General features: G+C 41.4%; 1 protein-coding gene across 1 annotated transcript in view; it reads left to right on the forward strand.

The window, feature by feature from the left end:
* Positions 1-13230, forward strand: part of ptpn20 (protein tyrosine phosphatase non-receptor type 20) — a 24911-nt gene extending 11681 nt beyond the window's left edge. Inside the window, exons 27-47 of the mRNA XM_034100612.1 lie at positions 65-276; positions 1147-1245; positions 1335-1879; positions 2341-2962; positions 3597-3767; positions 3871-4045; positions 4121-4331; positions 4418-4455; positions 4734-4820; positions 5774-5835; positions 6225-6386; positions 6470-6713; positions 7153-7259; positions 7417-7499; positions 7906-8039; positions 8140-8288; positions 8627-8717; positions 9942-10276; positions 10388-10603; positions 11123-11185; positions 11278-13230. Coding sequence (XP_033956503.1) covers positions 65-276; positions 1147-1245; positions 1335-1879; positions 2341-2962; positions 3597-3767; positions 3871-4045; positions 4121-4331; positions 4418-4455; positions 4734-4820; positions 5774-5835; positions 6225-6386; positions 6470-6713; positions 7153-7259; positions 7417-7499; positions 7906-8039; positions 8140-8288; positions 8627-8717; positions 9942-10276; positions 10388-10603; positions 11123-11185; positions 11278-11388 — 3917 coding nt within the window. The 3' untranslated portion in view covers positions 11389-13230. The remainder of the gene's footprint in view (positions 1-64; positions 277-1146; positions 1246-1334; positions 1880-2340; positions 2963-3596; positions 3768-3870; positions 4046-4120; positions 4332-4417; positions 4456-4733; positions 4821-5773; positions 5836-6224; positions 6387-6469; positions 6714-7152; positions 7260-7416; positions 7500-7905; positions 8040-8139; positions 8289-8626; positions 8718-9941; positions 10277-10387; positions 10604-11122; positions 11186-11277) is intronic.
* The last annotated feature ends 3799 nt before the right edge of the window (positions 13231-17029 follow it).

Genomic DNA, 17029 nt, shown 5'->3' on the forward strand with positions numbered 1-17029 from the left:
GATTAAAGGTTACACAACACACGTTAATGCTCCAAGATTCCCCTCTGTCTCCTCTTTTTCCTAGAAAATACGCATGAACTGGTGCTGAAGAAGAGTTTGTCTGGCCTCGGCTTTAGCTTTAACATCTCACATATGCACTCGGGGCCAGACCGGGGCAGCGTGGTCCGCATCAAGCGTCTGTTCCCGGGTCAACCAGCGCTAGAGAGCGGCCTGCTGCAAGCTGGAGACGTTATTCTGTCTGTCAACAAAGAGCCTGTGAAAGACCTCTCTTACCAGGTAGGGTTTGGGGTATTTTTATTTTTTTTATTTTTTTTAAATATATACTTGTATTCAGATTTAGCATTGTATTAAATAACAGTACAAACAATGGGTGGGTGACAACAGCGAGGGTGATGCAAACAATAGCCAAAAAAAAGAAAAGGAGAGTAAATAAATACAATAAAATAAATGAATGGTCACTTGTGCATGGTAATAACATCAGTAACAGCTGTAATATATACATATGCATATATATATATATATACATTTGAAAAATGTGTCCATGCATAAGGCACAGAGATTTCTTCAGGTTATAATGTCCTTCATTATTCTTCATAAATAAGAGTATGAGGATTGAATCAGATCAGGGTCTAAGGATAGAGATATAAGAGGACAAAAATGACGGATGTAGCCAAATCAATACAGTAAATGAACAAGATAAAAAAAATAATAAGATAAAGGGTTTGCGGTATTTAACATTATTTGTAATCCTTAGATATTCATACCATTGAATTACAAATCTATACCCATATTCATAAATAGAGATTGTTTGTTGCAAATTGTTTTATTGTGTTATAGTTTTTTGGGATGTACATTTTTTAGAATAGACTGGTTTATAACGTGTTGACTACCGACACTAATGAGCATAAGAACAGCACCATTGACCCTGCTCTTTAAGATCTCAGACACGTCATTGGTCCACTAATCCTTTAATCTGATACCAACCAAAATAGCAAGCTGGTTGTGTCTTAGTATTGTGTGAACTGCCAAGGAGTTACAATGGAAATAACACTGGTGCATTTTGCCATGTTACCGTAAAAATTGCACACCTTGAGTCACTCAAAAGATGTATCTTAACTTCCTAAACACTTCTTTTTAAATTTTCAGAGGGTTTTGTTCCTGCTACGTGGAGCTCCATCTGAAGTTCATCTACTAATCTGCCGACCAGGTCCTGGAGTATTGTTCGATTTGGATGACAACACACTGGTGAGCTCACCCGCACCTACACATATACAAGAAAAAAACTCCCAATTTAGACCCGGTATACTGACAAACTGTCTTACCTGTCTCTGTAGAGTCCTGCTTACTTCCGTGAGGTTCGATCTCAGTCTCTGGACATCCGACTAGGAGACGACTACAGCCAGCTCCTCAGATTTCAATATGATTCTATAATATCTGCCCAGAAGCAGGCCCCCACCCCCGAGGAGGATCTGACAGACACAGCAGAGGAAACCCCAGATCCTCCTGCAGCTCCAGCACTCCCAAAGACCCAGGAGAGTCTGGATGGTAAAGTGCAGGCACACCAGACTCCTCCGTCTCGTCCTCGCTCACCCCCGTCTCCCACCTCCCCTATATCACCTCCGTCACCAGTCTCACCTGCCTCACCTGCCTCCCCAGTATCGCCTCACCCACCCGCCTCACCCATCTGTGGCTCTCCTCCAGCTCAACCAGAGGTGCAACCAACCACTGGGAAACCAGAGGAACAACAGGAAGTAGAAGCAAGGAAGCAGAACAAGGACAGAGATGAGAAAGAAGAAGTGGAGGTTGCAACGACAAAAGGCTCAACTGTGATGCTTATGGATGTCTGCCCTAAGTCTGGATCGAAATATGTATATGCAAGGTAATGTATCAGATGTAGCCACATCTAGCCATTTCTGAAACAGGATTTGATATGGGATCTGCTTTTACATCAGCAAAATCTAAATGTGTATGTAAACGTATCAAACTCCTTAGAAAGATGATCCAAATAATCCAATTTACCAGAATATTTGAATCATTTTGGACAAACTTATTGAACGTAAGTCCTGATACATTTTCGAAATTTGATTAGGTTCAGCTTCTTTTGTTAGAATTTGAAAAAGCAGGGTACAAGAGCAAAAAAACACAGTTTTTACACAGTGAAGCCTGAAATACGTGAATGAACAGCCATCCACAGCAATCAACTTAAAAAGCTAACAAGAAATACTGTATGTCATTATAATAACAATCAAATGATACATTTTAGAAGATTAACGTTTTATACAGCTTTAGAGAAGAAACTTTGTTTTAGAGTTATTCTATCTACTGTCTGTTTATCTGCAGTGGAGTCAGAGAGGATGCTGATGGCAGTGTGACCTACTGCCTGATGGGAAATGGACTGACTATCATGGCAGATGAAGAGTACCTGACCATCAGCTCCACAATGGAAAACCCTCGCAGCCCCCCTTCCAATGTGTCCACTCAGACTCCATCATCCAACGTCAAAGACCTCCACCCTCGAACCTCCGACAGGACTTCTAGTTTCAGCTCTCACAATCCCACCCTCGCTCCTAACCTGCCCACGACCACCGTCTCGCCCCTCAGCCTCTCGTCTGACACCGCGACCACTCTCTCCCTGGCCCACCCATCCCCACCTCTCACCACACAGCCACCGAAAGCCAAGCACCACCCGATCCAGCAGGGTCTGCTTTCAAGTCACTACAAAGCCGTCGGCAAGAACAGTCGGCCTCTGGTGTCCCCACCCCAGCCTCCGCCTGCAACCTCGACCCCCATCACAGCGCAGGTCGGCCCCTCTGTGCCTCCCTGTGCCAGCCCACCTGCCCCGACACCGCTGCCCGCCCAGAGCCACACACAGCATAGGGAAGAGCCCGAGAAGAAAGAGAGGGAATACAAGGATTACGATTACGAGGAGAGTGAGGAAGAGGAGGCAGAGAGTCGGAGAAAGGTACGTTTGGGAGGTTTTGTTTTCTTGGCTTACCTTTCCTAAATGACAACCATTTAAAAAGGATTCCAAAACGTTTGGTGAATGATAGGTTTAGGCATGGCGTAATGAACCAGTAATTAATATGTGCTTGTTGTTTGGCTTCAAACTAATAATAAACAAAGATCCTCAGTGTTAATTTAGGATAAAACATTTCTAATATCAACCAGAACATTCTCAATGTGTTCTACATACAACATTTGAATTGTTAAGTAACTATATATAACCATGATAAACAAGACATCTACTGTTAATATTAATACAGGATTTTAAGCTATTTATATGTCCACATGTATAGAAAAAGTCAATGTTAATCATACATGTCACTTGTCTGCTTAATCAATGCTAGACAAATAGCTATATGTTGCAATGTGATTAACTGTAAGAAAAGACCATATCAAATATGTTTCACCTTGTTTGTATCATAGTTATTCATCTTGCACTCTCTTCTCTGCATAATAATTGTACAGCTCATATTATGGTGAGAAATATGTGGTTGAGTTAAAGTTAAAGCTTAAACAACAAGTGTTAAATATTATGTCTTGGAGAAAATGTATAGCTATTAAACAGATATATTGATTTTTGTTTTGCCTGTCAGTGCTTTGTTAAAGAGTTTGAGCTGTCAGTGGATCTGACCAAGTCGAGGAATGGAAGCTTTGGGTTCACCATCACTCGAAGCAAGCTGGACAACTGCTACTACATCCAGGAAATACTGGACAACCCAGCAAAGTCAGATGGACGACTCCGGGCGGGAGACAGGCTCATCACAGTACGCGCAAATACACACACACACACATCCGTACATTTCTGCAAGTAAAACAAAAAAGCAGAATTTGTGCTGTACAGATGACAACTTTTCATATGTTTTCCAGGTAAACAGACACGATGTAACCAGTGTGGCAGATGATGTTGCCATGACAATTCTCAGGTCAACTCCGAGAAGACTGAGCATGACTGTGGGGAGAGCTGTGACCAACCTGGTGGCCCCACCGTCCTGTGACAGCCTGCCTGATGTAGTTATCTACAAGACCCCCTCAGGACAGCTGGGTATGTAATTTGACACATTTTAAAGACACAGTATTAATTGATTGTATGCACTGAATGTGTGTGTGCCTTCTCCAGGTATAAAGCTGACGGGAGGCATCGGCAGCAAATGGCAGGGCATCTACTGTCTGCAGGTGGTGCCAGGCTCCCCAGCCAGCGAGGAGGGCAGCGTCCAACCCAATGACAAGATCCTCTATATCTGTGGCAGGTGCACCCTGGGAATGACCCTGGAGGACGCAGTCAAAGCCTGTGAGATCGCCCCTCGTAAAGTCAAGATTAAAATAATCAGGTATGCACCCTTAACATGCTAGAGAGACCCTGAAGTGGGTTCGTTTTTACTTCCTTGAATGACTCTACTGTTTGTGTGTTTTACAGAGAAGACCAGCCCTTGATCCCCAAGGCTAAGTGGAACGGTAAGGGCTTCTGAAGGATTTATGGGAAGGGGACACCTGCTTGAGTTAACCCAGGAACACATAAACAAGATATGTTGGTTGTTATATGCTCTGAAGGATTGCCTAGAAACCAGATATGTCTGTGCTCAACTGAACAATGATCATTTAGGTTCAATAATTACCAGACAGTGTTGTGAGTTCAGGAAATGTTAGTTACTAGACTTTATAATTAGCGGTTTCCTCGTATAATATGTGCTGCTGGCTTTCTATATGTTCATATATGGGGTTTTCTTCTGTAGGTCTGTTTGACTGGAAAAAGGACAAGAAGGTCTTAGCTCGTTTCGAGGAGCCCGTCTCTCCAGAGAAGGAGTCTCCTTCCGAAGATGGTGAGTTTTGTTCTCCTCCGATATCTCGCATGTTCTGTCATCTCAATAATTGGTTCTCTTTCACTCTTTTGCTTGTTGCTCCTTTGTCTGTGTGAAGCTGGAGCTCGGCGCTGAAAGATAGTTCACTTTGCAGCTGTGTGTGTGTGTGTGTGTGTGTGTGTGTGTGTGTGTGTGTGTGTGTGTGTGTGTGTGTGTGTGTGTGTGTGTGTGTGTGTGTGTGTGTGTGTGTGTGTGTGTGTGTGTGTGTGTGTGTGTGTGTGTGTGTGTGTGTGTGTGTGTCTGATCCGAACGCTGACAGACAGATCCTGGCTCTCACAGCAGGATTAATAATTAGCAAGCCTCAGGCCCTCCACTGGGGTATTGGACAGCAGGACTGCAGCCATCACACACACACACACACACACACACACACACACACACACACACACACACACACACACACACACACACACACACACACACACACACACACACACACACACACACACACCACACACACACACACACACACACACACACACACACACACAGCCATACAGACAGTGGTCTACAGGGCAGGTAGCTCAGTTGCCTGGTGACGGTGAATGCAGTGGTAAGGGACAGTGCAGAGGGTCAGTCTGAAAAGACCAGCCTTGTTCACCTGTCATAGAGGAGACGTACCCATCAACACCTCTCTTCCAAAATGGCCGAAGAGGTGGGAGGTTGGTGTGTGTTGCTTTTTTCTGTGTGTCTGTGACAGATATTTCATTGGCGGAAAACGGTCGCATGAATGGAAATTGGTACAGAGGGGAAGTTCCAGTGTTGGCTCAGGGCCCAAAATACTTTGTTACAATATTTATAATTTACATAGCTTTTAATTGTTGATCGGTATTACCTGTATCCATTATTGTTAAGATAATATATAGGGTTGTTTGTTGGCTGATTCATTGATTACATTTGTTTTATTTTTTCAGCCGAACCTGTGTCTAGATCTTCTGGAAATTACAGATGTCAATCTATTGCACAGGAACATGATGTAAGTTTGTTAACATATTTTTTTTATTTTTCTAAAAGCTTGTTCTTTACAGTATGTGGAAACTTTTCACTTTTGTCCACTCTTTTACTGCTCTTTTTGAAGTGTGTGTTGAAACACACACTGTAACATGAGTCTACTGTCTGTCAATCTGTGAATGCATTCTCTGCTGGGGGGGTCACTGCTGTGTGTGTGTGTGTGTGTGTGTGTGTGTGTGTGTGTGTGTGTGTGCGTGCGTGCGTGCGTGCGTGCGTGCGTGCGTGCGTGCGTGGCATGTGTAACACCTGAGTCATCTAAAAGCATGGCATTTTTCTGCGGAAAATGCTTCTGAAATTACGATAGAAGAAAGTTACTGATTCTTTCTCCTCCTTTACTCCACCGGTTCCTTTTAGAGTTGCATCATGCAGGTGGAGTTAAACAAACCAGAAGGAGGAGGCCTTGGCTTTGCTTTGATCGGGGGAACCAATGGCAGCATGCTCAGAGTGAGAGAAAACTGCTCTGGTGGAGTCGCTGAGCAGGATGGTCGTCTGAGAGTGGGAGATATCCTTTTAGAGGTAACAGCCTATCATACACCTTGACTGTTTTATTAACCCTGTAGTGGAAAAACAAAAACATATCTTCACAATTTGTGTTCTAGGTGAACGGTGCGATTGTGTCCGGGCTCAGCCACAGTAAGGTGGTGGATATTCTGCGTAAAGCTGAAGGCTCTGTACAGCTCACAATCTGCAGAGACAGGCCTCTGACCTACTGCGAGTCCCAGACACCGCCCAGCATGTCTGCTAAGGAAGCTGTTTCAGCCGAGCAGCCGGCTCCTGTCTCCAGCCATGGCAGCTGTTCCTCTCCTGACATCATGCTGAGAAAACCAGTGGAGCGCCCGCCTGGTACAACTACTTTTCCCTTTATAGTGGATTTTTAGATTGATAATAGTACTAGAAAAAAGAGCAGAGGGTGCTACTAATCTTAGTTCACTGCGCTAAGATTCAATCATATAGGGAGGCGTGTGATGTAGTGGGTAATGCGTTGGTGTTTGGATCAGGGGTCACAGGTTCAAACCTCACTGCGGTCAGCATGTTGTTGTGACACTTCACCCTAAATTGCTCCTGTGGGGATTGCCCAAAAGTATGTAAGTCGCTTTGGATAAAAGCGTCTGACAAGTGACATGTAGTGTAATATAGAAATGTAATGTTTTGATCTGGTTTAATCAAATTGGATGAAAACAAGTTTCTGACTTAATGCAAATGCTGTGTCTTTTAAATGCATTCACTGAATTGTATAATTGGCGTTCGATTTGCAATTCATAAGTAATGTGTGTTGTTCCAGAGGCCACATCAGACCCTTTGGTCAATGAAGCTGGTGTTTTCGTTGCCTCATCGCCTCCTCCACCACGCAGACTGACCATCGTAACTGATGACATTACAATTATACCGGTAACATGCATAAGTACAATAACTATAGTGCAGCTACAATGATGTAAAGTTATTTGAACCTTAAAAAAGCCACCTCCTTACCTCTTTACTAACATCTGCTACTAACATGTTGCTCCTCCTGTCTGTTCCCTCCTCTGGCTGATTGTCTGTGGATCAGGAGAGCTGTAACAAAAGCCCTTCTCATCAAGCCTGCTGCCCACCCCTCAATGTCACTGACATGTTGCATGGAGCTTCTGACAGGTAGTACATTCCTTTTTTTGTCTACTTATTTCTTCGCCCTCCCCCTGCTGCTTCTTTTGTTTTGTTCTCCTAGAGTTCCAGTGTTAACCACATGGAGGCAACAGAGAGCAATAAATAAACCAGCCCCCTGGGATAAATGCTGCTCCTTATGGGCAGTGAACCCCAAACAAAGAATACCAAAAGAAATAGACAAATAGAGTGACAGTTAGGAAGTGTATAGTACTATTCCCTGTAGCCTCACCACAAGAAGTATAGCAGAAGTATAAAGATATTTTAGCCTTTTGTCTATACTGTATTTTAGGTGGAAGAGACGCAGGGAAAGGAAGCTCAGCCTTGCATGATTTCATCCCCTCCTACCGAAGAGTAAAAATGGTCTGGTCTCACACCTGCCCCCTGACTCCCCCAGGAAACAAATTGTGACCAAACTTTTGGACCGGTCCTGCAAAGACATCCGGAAAAAACAGTCAGACGGCTGGAGCAGCGAAGAGGAAGATGATGATGTGTTTGACGAAACATGTGGAGAAACCACACCCCAAACAGGTGTATATTCCTCTACTCCTGTGATGTTGGTCCCAGTCAACATTTGTATCTGTGTTATCAGCAACTCTTTTCTTCTTTTTGTCTTGTTTTGTTTCCTCAGGCCCACCCATAGTCTCAGAGGACGAACTAGCCAGTTTAGCTCTCATTAGCCCCTCGAGGACCAGTCAGTATTCAGGCTGCAGAGTCAAATCCCTCATCCATATTCTGCAGCATCAACTGGACCAGCAGGAACTGATCAAAGAGTTCATGGTGTGTAAGATGTTATAGACAATATAGTTAATGTACAATGTATTTACCAATCTGTGTAATTCAAAGTTGTAAAATGTTACGGGTATAATAATAACACGCTGTCTAGTTAATGTGCCATTTAACCTTTTCCCTAATGGATCTTGCCATAAGAACTATACAAGCAGGACTTTAAAATGTGAACAGCACTTTGAGAAAATTAGCTGAATCTAAATATGCAGACACACATAGACACTGATTATCAAAACACTGCAGTTTTAAGCTATTTGTATTGCCAGCCATACTATGATCCAGCAGCACTATTCAGAGTTTTAACGCTTTATTAACGTTGCTCATTTCAGACTCTGGAGCATCTGAAGCCTTCTGACAACTGTCTGGTTGGAAAAGCTCCTGAGAACAGAGATAAGAACCGCTACAGAGACATCCTACCCTGTAAGTTTGAAAAATGTCTTCTGTTAACTTTGACTTTCTGCTGGTAGAACCTACACATTTCCTTTCTCCATTTGTTCAATCCCCTGCGCTTCATTTTATGTCCCCCTGTTGGGGTTTTTTATTGTTGAGCTGAACTTGTAAAAGCTAGATACTCGCAGGCTTTGCGTTTATAGGAGAGCCTGTTTGTTAGCACTTTTCTTCACTACTCAGTTTAAGCTGATTGTACAGTCTTTAATGAAGGGAGGGTAGATGTTTGTTTACAACACTTGGCTGTGCAACAAATCATTTCCCGCGTAAGTATAAATAATTCACTGGAGCCGCACTTATAATCTCCTCGGAGTCAGCCAAGTATGTGATGATGAAGATGATGCCATTCCTTGGCAACCTTGTAATTATCTGAGATTTATATTTTTAATAAATGAAGCTGCATCGTGAAACATAAAATTACAAGCTGTTTTATTAATATGAATTTCAGGGTGTAAATACAGAGGGACAGAATGAAAGGCAAAATTCCCCCAAAGACAAAAAAAAGTGCATGTCTGTGAAAAAGCTGCAAAACCAACACATGCTCAAATGCACCAAACACATAAAGAAGTGTTCACTTCCCTATCCCTTAGTGTTTTAAGGTGAAAGGTTCAGAGTTTAAATGAATGAGCGGGATGAAAAGGAGAAAGAGACCCAGAGGAATACCACAGTATAGCTTACAAAAAAGGCCTTGTTGCTTGCAGCCTGTTATAACTGAAAGAAATACCAACTATTTACCAATCTAATAATTTACTTGTAGCCTTTAACTAGCTGATTTGGTCTCCAGTCTGTGTTTTTTTTTATCTGACAAGCAGGAGGTGGTGGACCAACGCAGAAAATATTCCTAACTGCCTTCGTTCTATCACCCCTCTCATCACCAAAACACTTCTTCACAGTGCTGGTTTGTTGCACTCAACTCCAGACCCCAGAGCTGTTTACTTGGCTTTATTTACTGTAGACTTATATTGTGTGCTTTTGGCTAAACAACAAGGTAGCAGTGTTTGTTGTTTGCGACCGAGAAATGGATGGATTTGTTAAAGATCAAGAAAACATTCCTAATGTTGTTGTTACGTTTGTGGGGAGATGCTGCTGGAGGTCTAATTAGTGTATTTGAATTATGAATTGATATAGCGATTCATGCTCACAAACAGCACACAGACAGTTCAGGATTTTTTTTTTACTTTCTCTTTCTCTGCATAGATGACGAAACCCGTGTTGCCATTGGAGACAAGCAGGACTACATCAACGCCAGCTACATCCGCATGAAAGTTGGCGAAGAAGAGCTCTTTTACATCTCCTGTCAGGGCCCTCTGCCTACCACAGTGCCAGCTTTCTGGCAGATGATCTGGGAAAACAAGTCTGACGTCATCGCCATGATGACCCAGGAAGTAGAACGGGGACGGATCAAATGTCACAAGTACTGTCCAGAGAAGCTTTCCGTGCCTCTGGACACAGGCAGGTACCAGCTTCACCTGGACAACCAACAGTACCTGGAGCACTTCCACATCAAGATCATCCGCATGGTGGAGACGGAGGTAAAGGATTTGTGAGGGAAACCTGCATGCCTGTCTAATATTATGGTTTATATTTAAATATAAAATTCAGCTTGAAGGGAAACAATTTTGTAAGTATTTTTGTTCTTCCAGACCGGGGAGACACATTTTGTCCGTCACCTGAAGTTCACACACTGGCCTGACCACGGAGTGCCGAAAAGCTCTGAGCAACTGGTCCGTTTCATCCGCTACATGAGGGCGGTGCACCAGAAGGGACCGGTCACTGTGCACTGCAGCGCCGGCATCGGACGCACAGGAGTTCTGATCTGCACTGACGTTATCCTCAGCCTCATTGAGAACGACCTGCCTGTGAGTGAAAGCCCTTTTGTTAGGTTAACTAATTACAGTTTATTTGTACACATGCAATATGGTAGGCTCAGTTCATGACTTTGGTCCAGACTAAAATAATTAAATTAAATATTAGTAGCAATCAGATGGATTTCCACAACATTGTGTACAGACTTTCAAGGTTCTAAGAGGATGGATCCTACCAACTTTGCGTATCCTCTGACCTTTTTCCAAGTGCCCATTCGAGTTTTCTCATTAAATCTGTCATTTGTTTTACTATTGTATGGATTGTCATGAATTTTGGATCACATCTTGAATTATACTAACTTTGATCCCTCCTTTTTTTGTCTAGTCACAAAAATCTTTTCATTTGTCAAACCCTTTGGTTATGACCAAACATCCTACTTAATAATGACACTTCGTTTAGCCTTAGCCTCACAGAGCTTGGTCGTTTTAACTTATTATAGACATTAGAAATCAACTAAAGCAATAGACTAGTTCACACACACATGCCTCACAACCCTCTGTCTCTGTCTTCAGATTAACGTGAGCGATGTCGTAAAAGAGATGAGACTCCAGCGCCATGGGATGATTCAAACCAAGGTTAGTACCAAGAGAAAGGTTAAAGTTCAAAGATCAAGCTTTAAAAAAAGACAGTTTCTAAAGCGAGACCTTCCCTTTGTCTCTCATTTCAGGACCAGTACTTCTTCTGCTACAAAGTCTGGTTGGAGGTTTTACAGGGCATTTTACAGCTTCACAGCAACCAATGGCAACCGGAAAGTCCCAGAGACCACAAATTAGTTTGAATTTTTCCACCTCCGGTCCACCCACCTGTAAAGCACAGACTGCGTATGAGTAACAGTCTATATGCGTACTCCTGTTTTGATACTTTGTGTTGAGGAGGCCGAATGTTTAGTTCCAATGACTTCAACTTTAACGTGTTTTGTTCTCTCGGTGCTGTGATTATATTCATTTAATTTAGTCACTGAGGTTGTTTTGCCTTTTCAGGCTTAGTGATTTGCCTTCTGTCTTTAGCATCTTTTTGCGTCACTTTGTGAATGAATTTCATTTACTTTTTCTCCATGTCCTTTTTTTTGCAAATTGCTTTTATTTTTAATGCTTATAATGCATGGAATTTAAAACCTTAGAATATTCACAATTTGTATCTGGCAGTAATGTCATCGAAGTGCACAAATGAACATGAGATCATCATACCAAAGGGAGTATCTGTTTGAAACCTTGAGTAGCATTTGATTAAGCATTGAGTTATCATTTCATTAAGTGCATTCGTACCCTGGAGAAAAGGGCATTAGCAAAAGAACACTATTGATTTGTCAGTTCATCATCTGCGGAAATGTAAAGAATCAAGTGCCTTGGAATGACTCAGACCGCTTGCTCCACATTGACCTCGAGCCACTTGTCACAAGCGGTCGGGGATGGAGAGCAGGAAACGGATTTGAGAGCACCCGGGGGTGGTTAGATTGAATGTGCAGCTTTCAGTCTGTTTGAGGTCTGAGGTGAATGTTTGGTTGATCCAAACCAGAGGAGGATTACATCTCACCCTTTAGTTTAATTGTAATTTAGAAACAATGTGAAGTTTGCACACCGCCTCTCAATCTGTCTTTGTTTGTGGGCCCATTTTATACAAAACACTATCACAGTAAAGTCTTACTACACATAATCACAACGTGCACATCCTGATACAGATAAAGAATTATTCAACATAACAAATCTTTGAATAAATTCATGAATTTTCAATTTACTCTAAAAATGTACAAAACAGATTTAAATAGTTAGTTTCTGGGCTTTCAGGTGTAATTTGTTATGTGACAACATCCTCTATCTGTATTCCATAGCTATTTTAATACAAATCCAGCCAAGAAAATGCAAAAAAATATATTATGAGGTTTAGACACTTTTCATTTAGCAACTTCAGATGTATATGTGTACAAAGCAACAGAGCTGCATCTCCCAGTCACAGATCGAATTGATTTATAGCTGCTGGTTTGAACCTCAACCTTGGGATGTAACTGCTTGTAAGCTTTGTTTCTTAAACCGCTATCACACACACAGCTCTCTTATTGCATGTAGACTCTTAAAGTAGAGAAGTCTGAGCCTGGAGTTTGGATGAATGACTTGAACATGATCAAAATGTGGAATGTAACAAAGCAATACTCTCCACGAGGAGGAGAGTTCTGAATGTCGACCTCTTACCTGAAAACATCTTCCAAACTGGAGCATGTTGGTAAGAAACATGCAGTACTGTACCTTTGCCATAAGGATGGCTACGCAGAGCCATCAGCCTCTGTCTGTGTATGCAGCATCCTTTCATCAGCGCTGATGGGTTGGTTTACCAGCGATAGGTAGGAAACGCTCTGTTATGTGCAAGTTCATGTTCTCTTTGAGATCCTGTGGATATGTTTTCTCCTTCAGATCTTGGAAAGTAATTATTCTTGAAAAAAACAAACAAGCACATTTTGCATTCATCTGTGAAAATGCATCTTGTACAGTCAATCAAGTGCTTATGCAATAGCATTGTGAAATGTATAATAACCCTTAATTGCACAACTGCTTATTTATGCTAAATTAATATATTGTCACTGTACCAGCCACTATGTAACCAATAACTGAGAACAATGTAATACCTCTCTCTCTCTCTTTAATTAAAAACTATTCTGAAACATGTTTGCATGTTATTCAACACGTCTTACTCTGAGCACGACATAACTCAAGTTGAACAACGGAACAAGAGTGAGCTTTCCCTGACGACACACACAGAACAGAGAGCCGGAGGCGGCACTAAATCTAATTCCACTGAGCCCCCTCTCCACTTTTACTGCAGGGTATACTCCCTCTCGGGTTTTACTGCAGGGTAAATAAGCTGGTCTCACAGGGGTCTTTGTGACAGCATGGAAACCCCTGGAAACACACTGCACGCTTCGCACACATATAAAACTGATGCTGGGGAAAGCCATGGAGCAGATTTACTCCCTCACCTCTCTCTCTCTACTCCCACTGCCCTTGGGCACTATCTCTACATCCATCCCCCTCATAAGCAAACCCCCAGTCCTCCCTCCTTTTTCTCCTTGCTCCCAAACTCAGACCTTGTTATTGCCGTAAGTTATGACAGGAACGACAGCAACTCGGTTAGTCACGGCCCATTCCTATTTGCAGTTATATTATTTAATAAAAAAACTGGGCTTTGAATTTACAACCATAAAACAAAGGAAGAATTATGAGTTGACTTAAAGGAGATATTGAAAAGTGAGTTTAAAATCTGTTGAGCGGATAATGGCTGCATTAGAGGATTTTCAACAAGGATCAGGGTGAAATATATTCAGAGTCTTACAATGTAGCAACCAGAAGCATGTAGAGAGATGGGAAAAAAGTTGGCGGGAAAGTCATTAACAGAAAGCTGTTGTGGGCGAGAAAGTGATTTAAAGTCCTGAGGAAGGTGTAGAAAAGAGCTCAAATGCTCTCAGTAAATCCTCTTGCTCTCTGCTGGGCTCACAGGTTAACACAAGCCTGTTTTTTTTCTCTCTGTGTGCTGATTAAAAATAGCACTCAAATTATGTGCAGCCTCAAACACACACAAACACACACAAACACACACACACACACACACACACACACACACACACACACACACACACACACACACACACACACACACACACACACACACACACACACACACACACACACACACACACACACACACACACACACACACACACACACACACACACACACACCCCTACTCATCGTCCCCTCCTAATCTTGGTCCCATCCTCCTTCGCTGTCAGATTTCACCTTGAACATCTAACAAGCAACTGAAAGTCTGACTTGTGTTTTGTGTGAATGATTAATCAAATCCCTTGTCAGTAGTGTTTTGCTTAATCTCCATCTTGTTTCTAAGTTACATAGCCTACAGGTATTTACACACAGTAAGACACATTCATACATTAAGTATCTGCTTGTTTCTCTGCCTCGTTGAAGCTACAGCCTGCTTACCCAGAGTGAAATATTATCACCCAAACATTTTATGGCTAAAACATTAGACTAAATGGAAAAATCCACATCGTGCCAAACCTCCCTTGCATGTTTTCCTGTTTTTCTGCCCATCATTATAAAGACGTTGGGATCTTGAATATATTTTAAGAAAAAAATATCTGTGGGTTAACACAAGGCCTGGGTGCACACTAAACATTTGTCATAATGACTCCCCTCCCTGAGAGGTCTTTAAGGTTTAAAGAGGTTAAGTATGACCCTCCCACAGCAGGTAAGCTCAAGAGGGTTGAGAATTATTACCCTGCAGGATGCTTGCAAAACAGGCCCCGTCATAGACCATTGAGATTGTCAGAAAAACACACGGATGAACTCCAGCTCATGATTTCTGATAAGCCTGCACAACTAAACTCGAGCTAATAAAGTTTAGACAGCGTTAATGGGTGCACTGAGATGGCCCCATGCAGTGTGGTTGAGAAATGTTGAGTTAATTATCCCTCACACAAAAAAGCAGATCTTTTGTTGGAAACATTTCACACATTAATAACACAATTTGTAATAAATGTGTAGTCAAATCAACGTCCTCAAAAAGTATGATTTAAAATATAATACATAAAACAGTACCTGAAACTGTATTTCATATGTGATACATTTACATAAACATGTGTTTTTTTGACATTTTTCGTGTATTAACTTATATGTTGTATTATAATTGTAAAATGTTGTTATGGTAATGTGAAATGTACCTTTAAAAGTTGCCATGAGTTAAGAAAAACACCCTTGTTTTTTGCTTTGTGATAATGCATTTCTAAGGTTATCCACTGGATTAAAATGTTTACTTAACATATCCTGTCATAACTGATTTAAATGTACTTTCCTTTTACTAATGTTATTGCCGTGCAGTCGTTTTTCATAGCTTTTTGGCTGAAAACCACTGCCTGCTGTTGCTGAAAGCAACGCTCTAACAGCCCTGAGAGTAAACCAATACAGTGAGCCTGAATCACTTCCTAAAGTTTCTCCAGATGATTATTGTGTTATATTACAGAAACTAGTTTCTAGGAAAGGAATTGTCTTTACATTCCAAAGTGTGGTTTTTGATTGAGATTGAGGTAGCAAAATAAATTAGCATTAATGTGTTTTCCTGAGTTGTTGTGTCCTTTGTAAGTTGACCCCACAGGCTCCTCTGTGATGACAGCCCACTGACAGAGACACAGAGAGCCATTCATCCCTCTCTGAGCAGAATGTCACTTTTGTGGCTTTCCAGGCTTTCAAAAACCACAGACTTGTCAAAGGAAGCCAATTATGATTATGATCCTCTCTTGTATGTTCACTTGTAATTATCTTGAATCAGTTATGTAAGGGTTACTATTGGGTTTTGTATGGTGAACTGTAAGTGGGTCTAGAATTACATTCAGTGGTGCTTCTTGAAAAGGATTACATTTTCCGAGACTTGTGACTTGTGACGTGTGAATTTGTGTCATTTACTCTATTGTCCATCTGGTTCAAACATAAAACACAAGAAGAATCCCTTCACAACACACAGTACAGACATTATAAACAGGCTAACATATGTGTTTTTTATGCCAATGTTAATTATATAAATGAGACAGATAAATATCATGCACGGGAGGTCCAAATGCAATAATAAAAGGTCACTTTTACATACATTTGCATTTCCACCAAATATTAAGCATCTACTGTTAACATTTCCAGTTAAATTGAGTTACCAGGAGCATGTCAAACATGAGACAGGTTTTCATGGTAAATGAAAGAAAGATTTGTTGTGTCATTAATTTTCCCTGACAATGTTTTCCGCATGCATGCACTGAGAATAGAGTTTATGTTATTAGAGCATGATGTGGCAGCCAACTTATTCATTATTTGTGGTATTATTAATACTAAAATTAATATTCAAAGAGTTGTCCGTCCCTAACACACACTGCATAAAAGAGCAGGAAATATCCCATTAAGATGTACATTCTTAGTTATAATGTTTTAGTTTGCAATGGTTGCTAAACAACGCACACATCGGTCATCATTGTGAGATGCACACACTGAATGTAAAATTGCTCACTGACTGTGGTCTATAGGTCCTTATAATTTTAGGCAACAGTTCCTCACCGTGGTAAATTTGGTTTTATATTGGACGTTGGATATTCGAGACATTCGAAAAATCTATTTAACACTGGCTTCGATGGACGAATTTTTGTCAAACCAACTTCGATGTGTTAATACAAGGCCTGCCTATATAACACAAAGCTTCTTTTGTCAAAAAACCCACCTTTTGATTTTATACTATTTTTTTAATGTTAAAAAATGCTATAAATCTATTATGCGGCTTGACCTTTTCACCTACCCATGTCAAAACCATAGACTGTATATATAAAGGTCAAAACACATCTGATGAACTCAGCTAACTGCCCTACACGTAACACAAAG

Source organism: Pseudochaenichthys georgianus, chromosome 15 (assembly GCF_902827115.2).
Source record: "Pseudochaenichthys georgianus chromosome 15, fPseGeo1.2, whole genome shotgun sequence".
In the NCBI taxonomy this organism is placed as follows: domain Eukaryota; kingdom Metazoa; phylum Chordata; class Actinopteri; order Perciformes; family Channichthyidae; genus Pseudochaenichthys; species Pseudochaenichthys georgianus.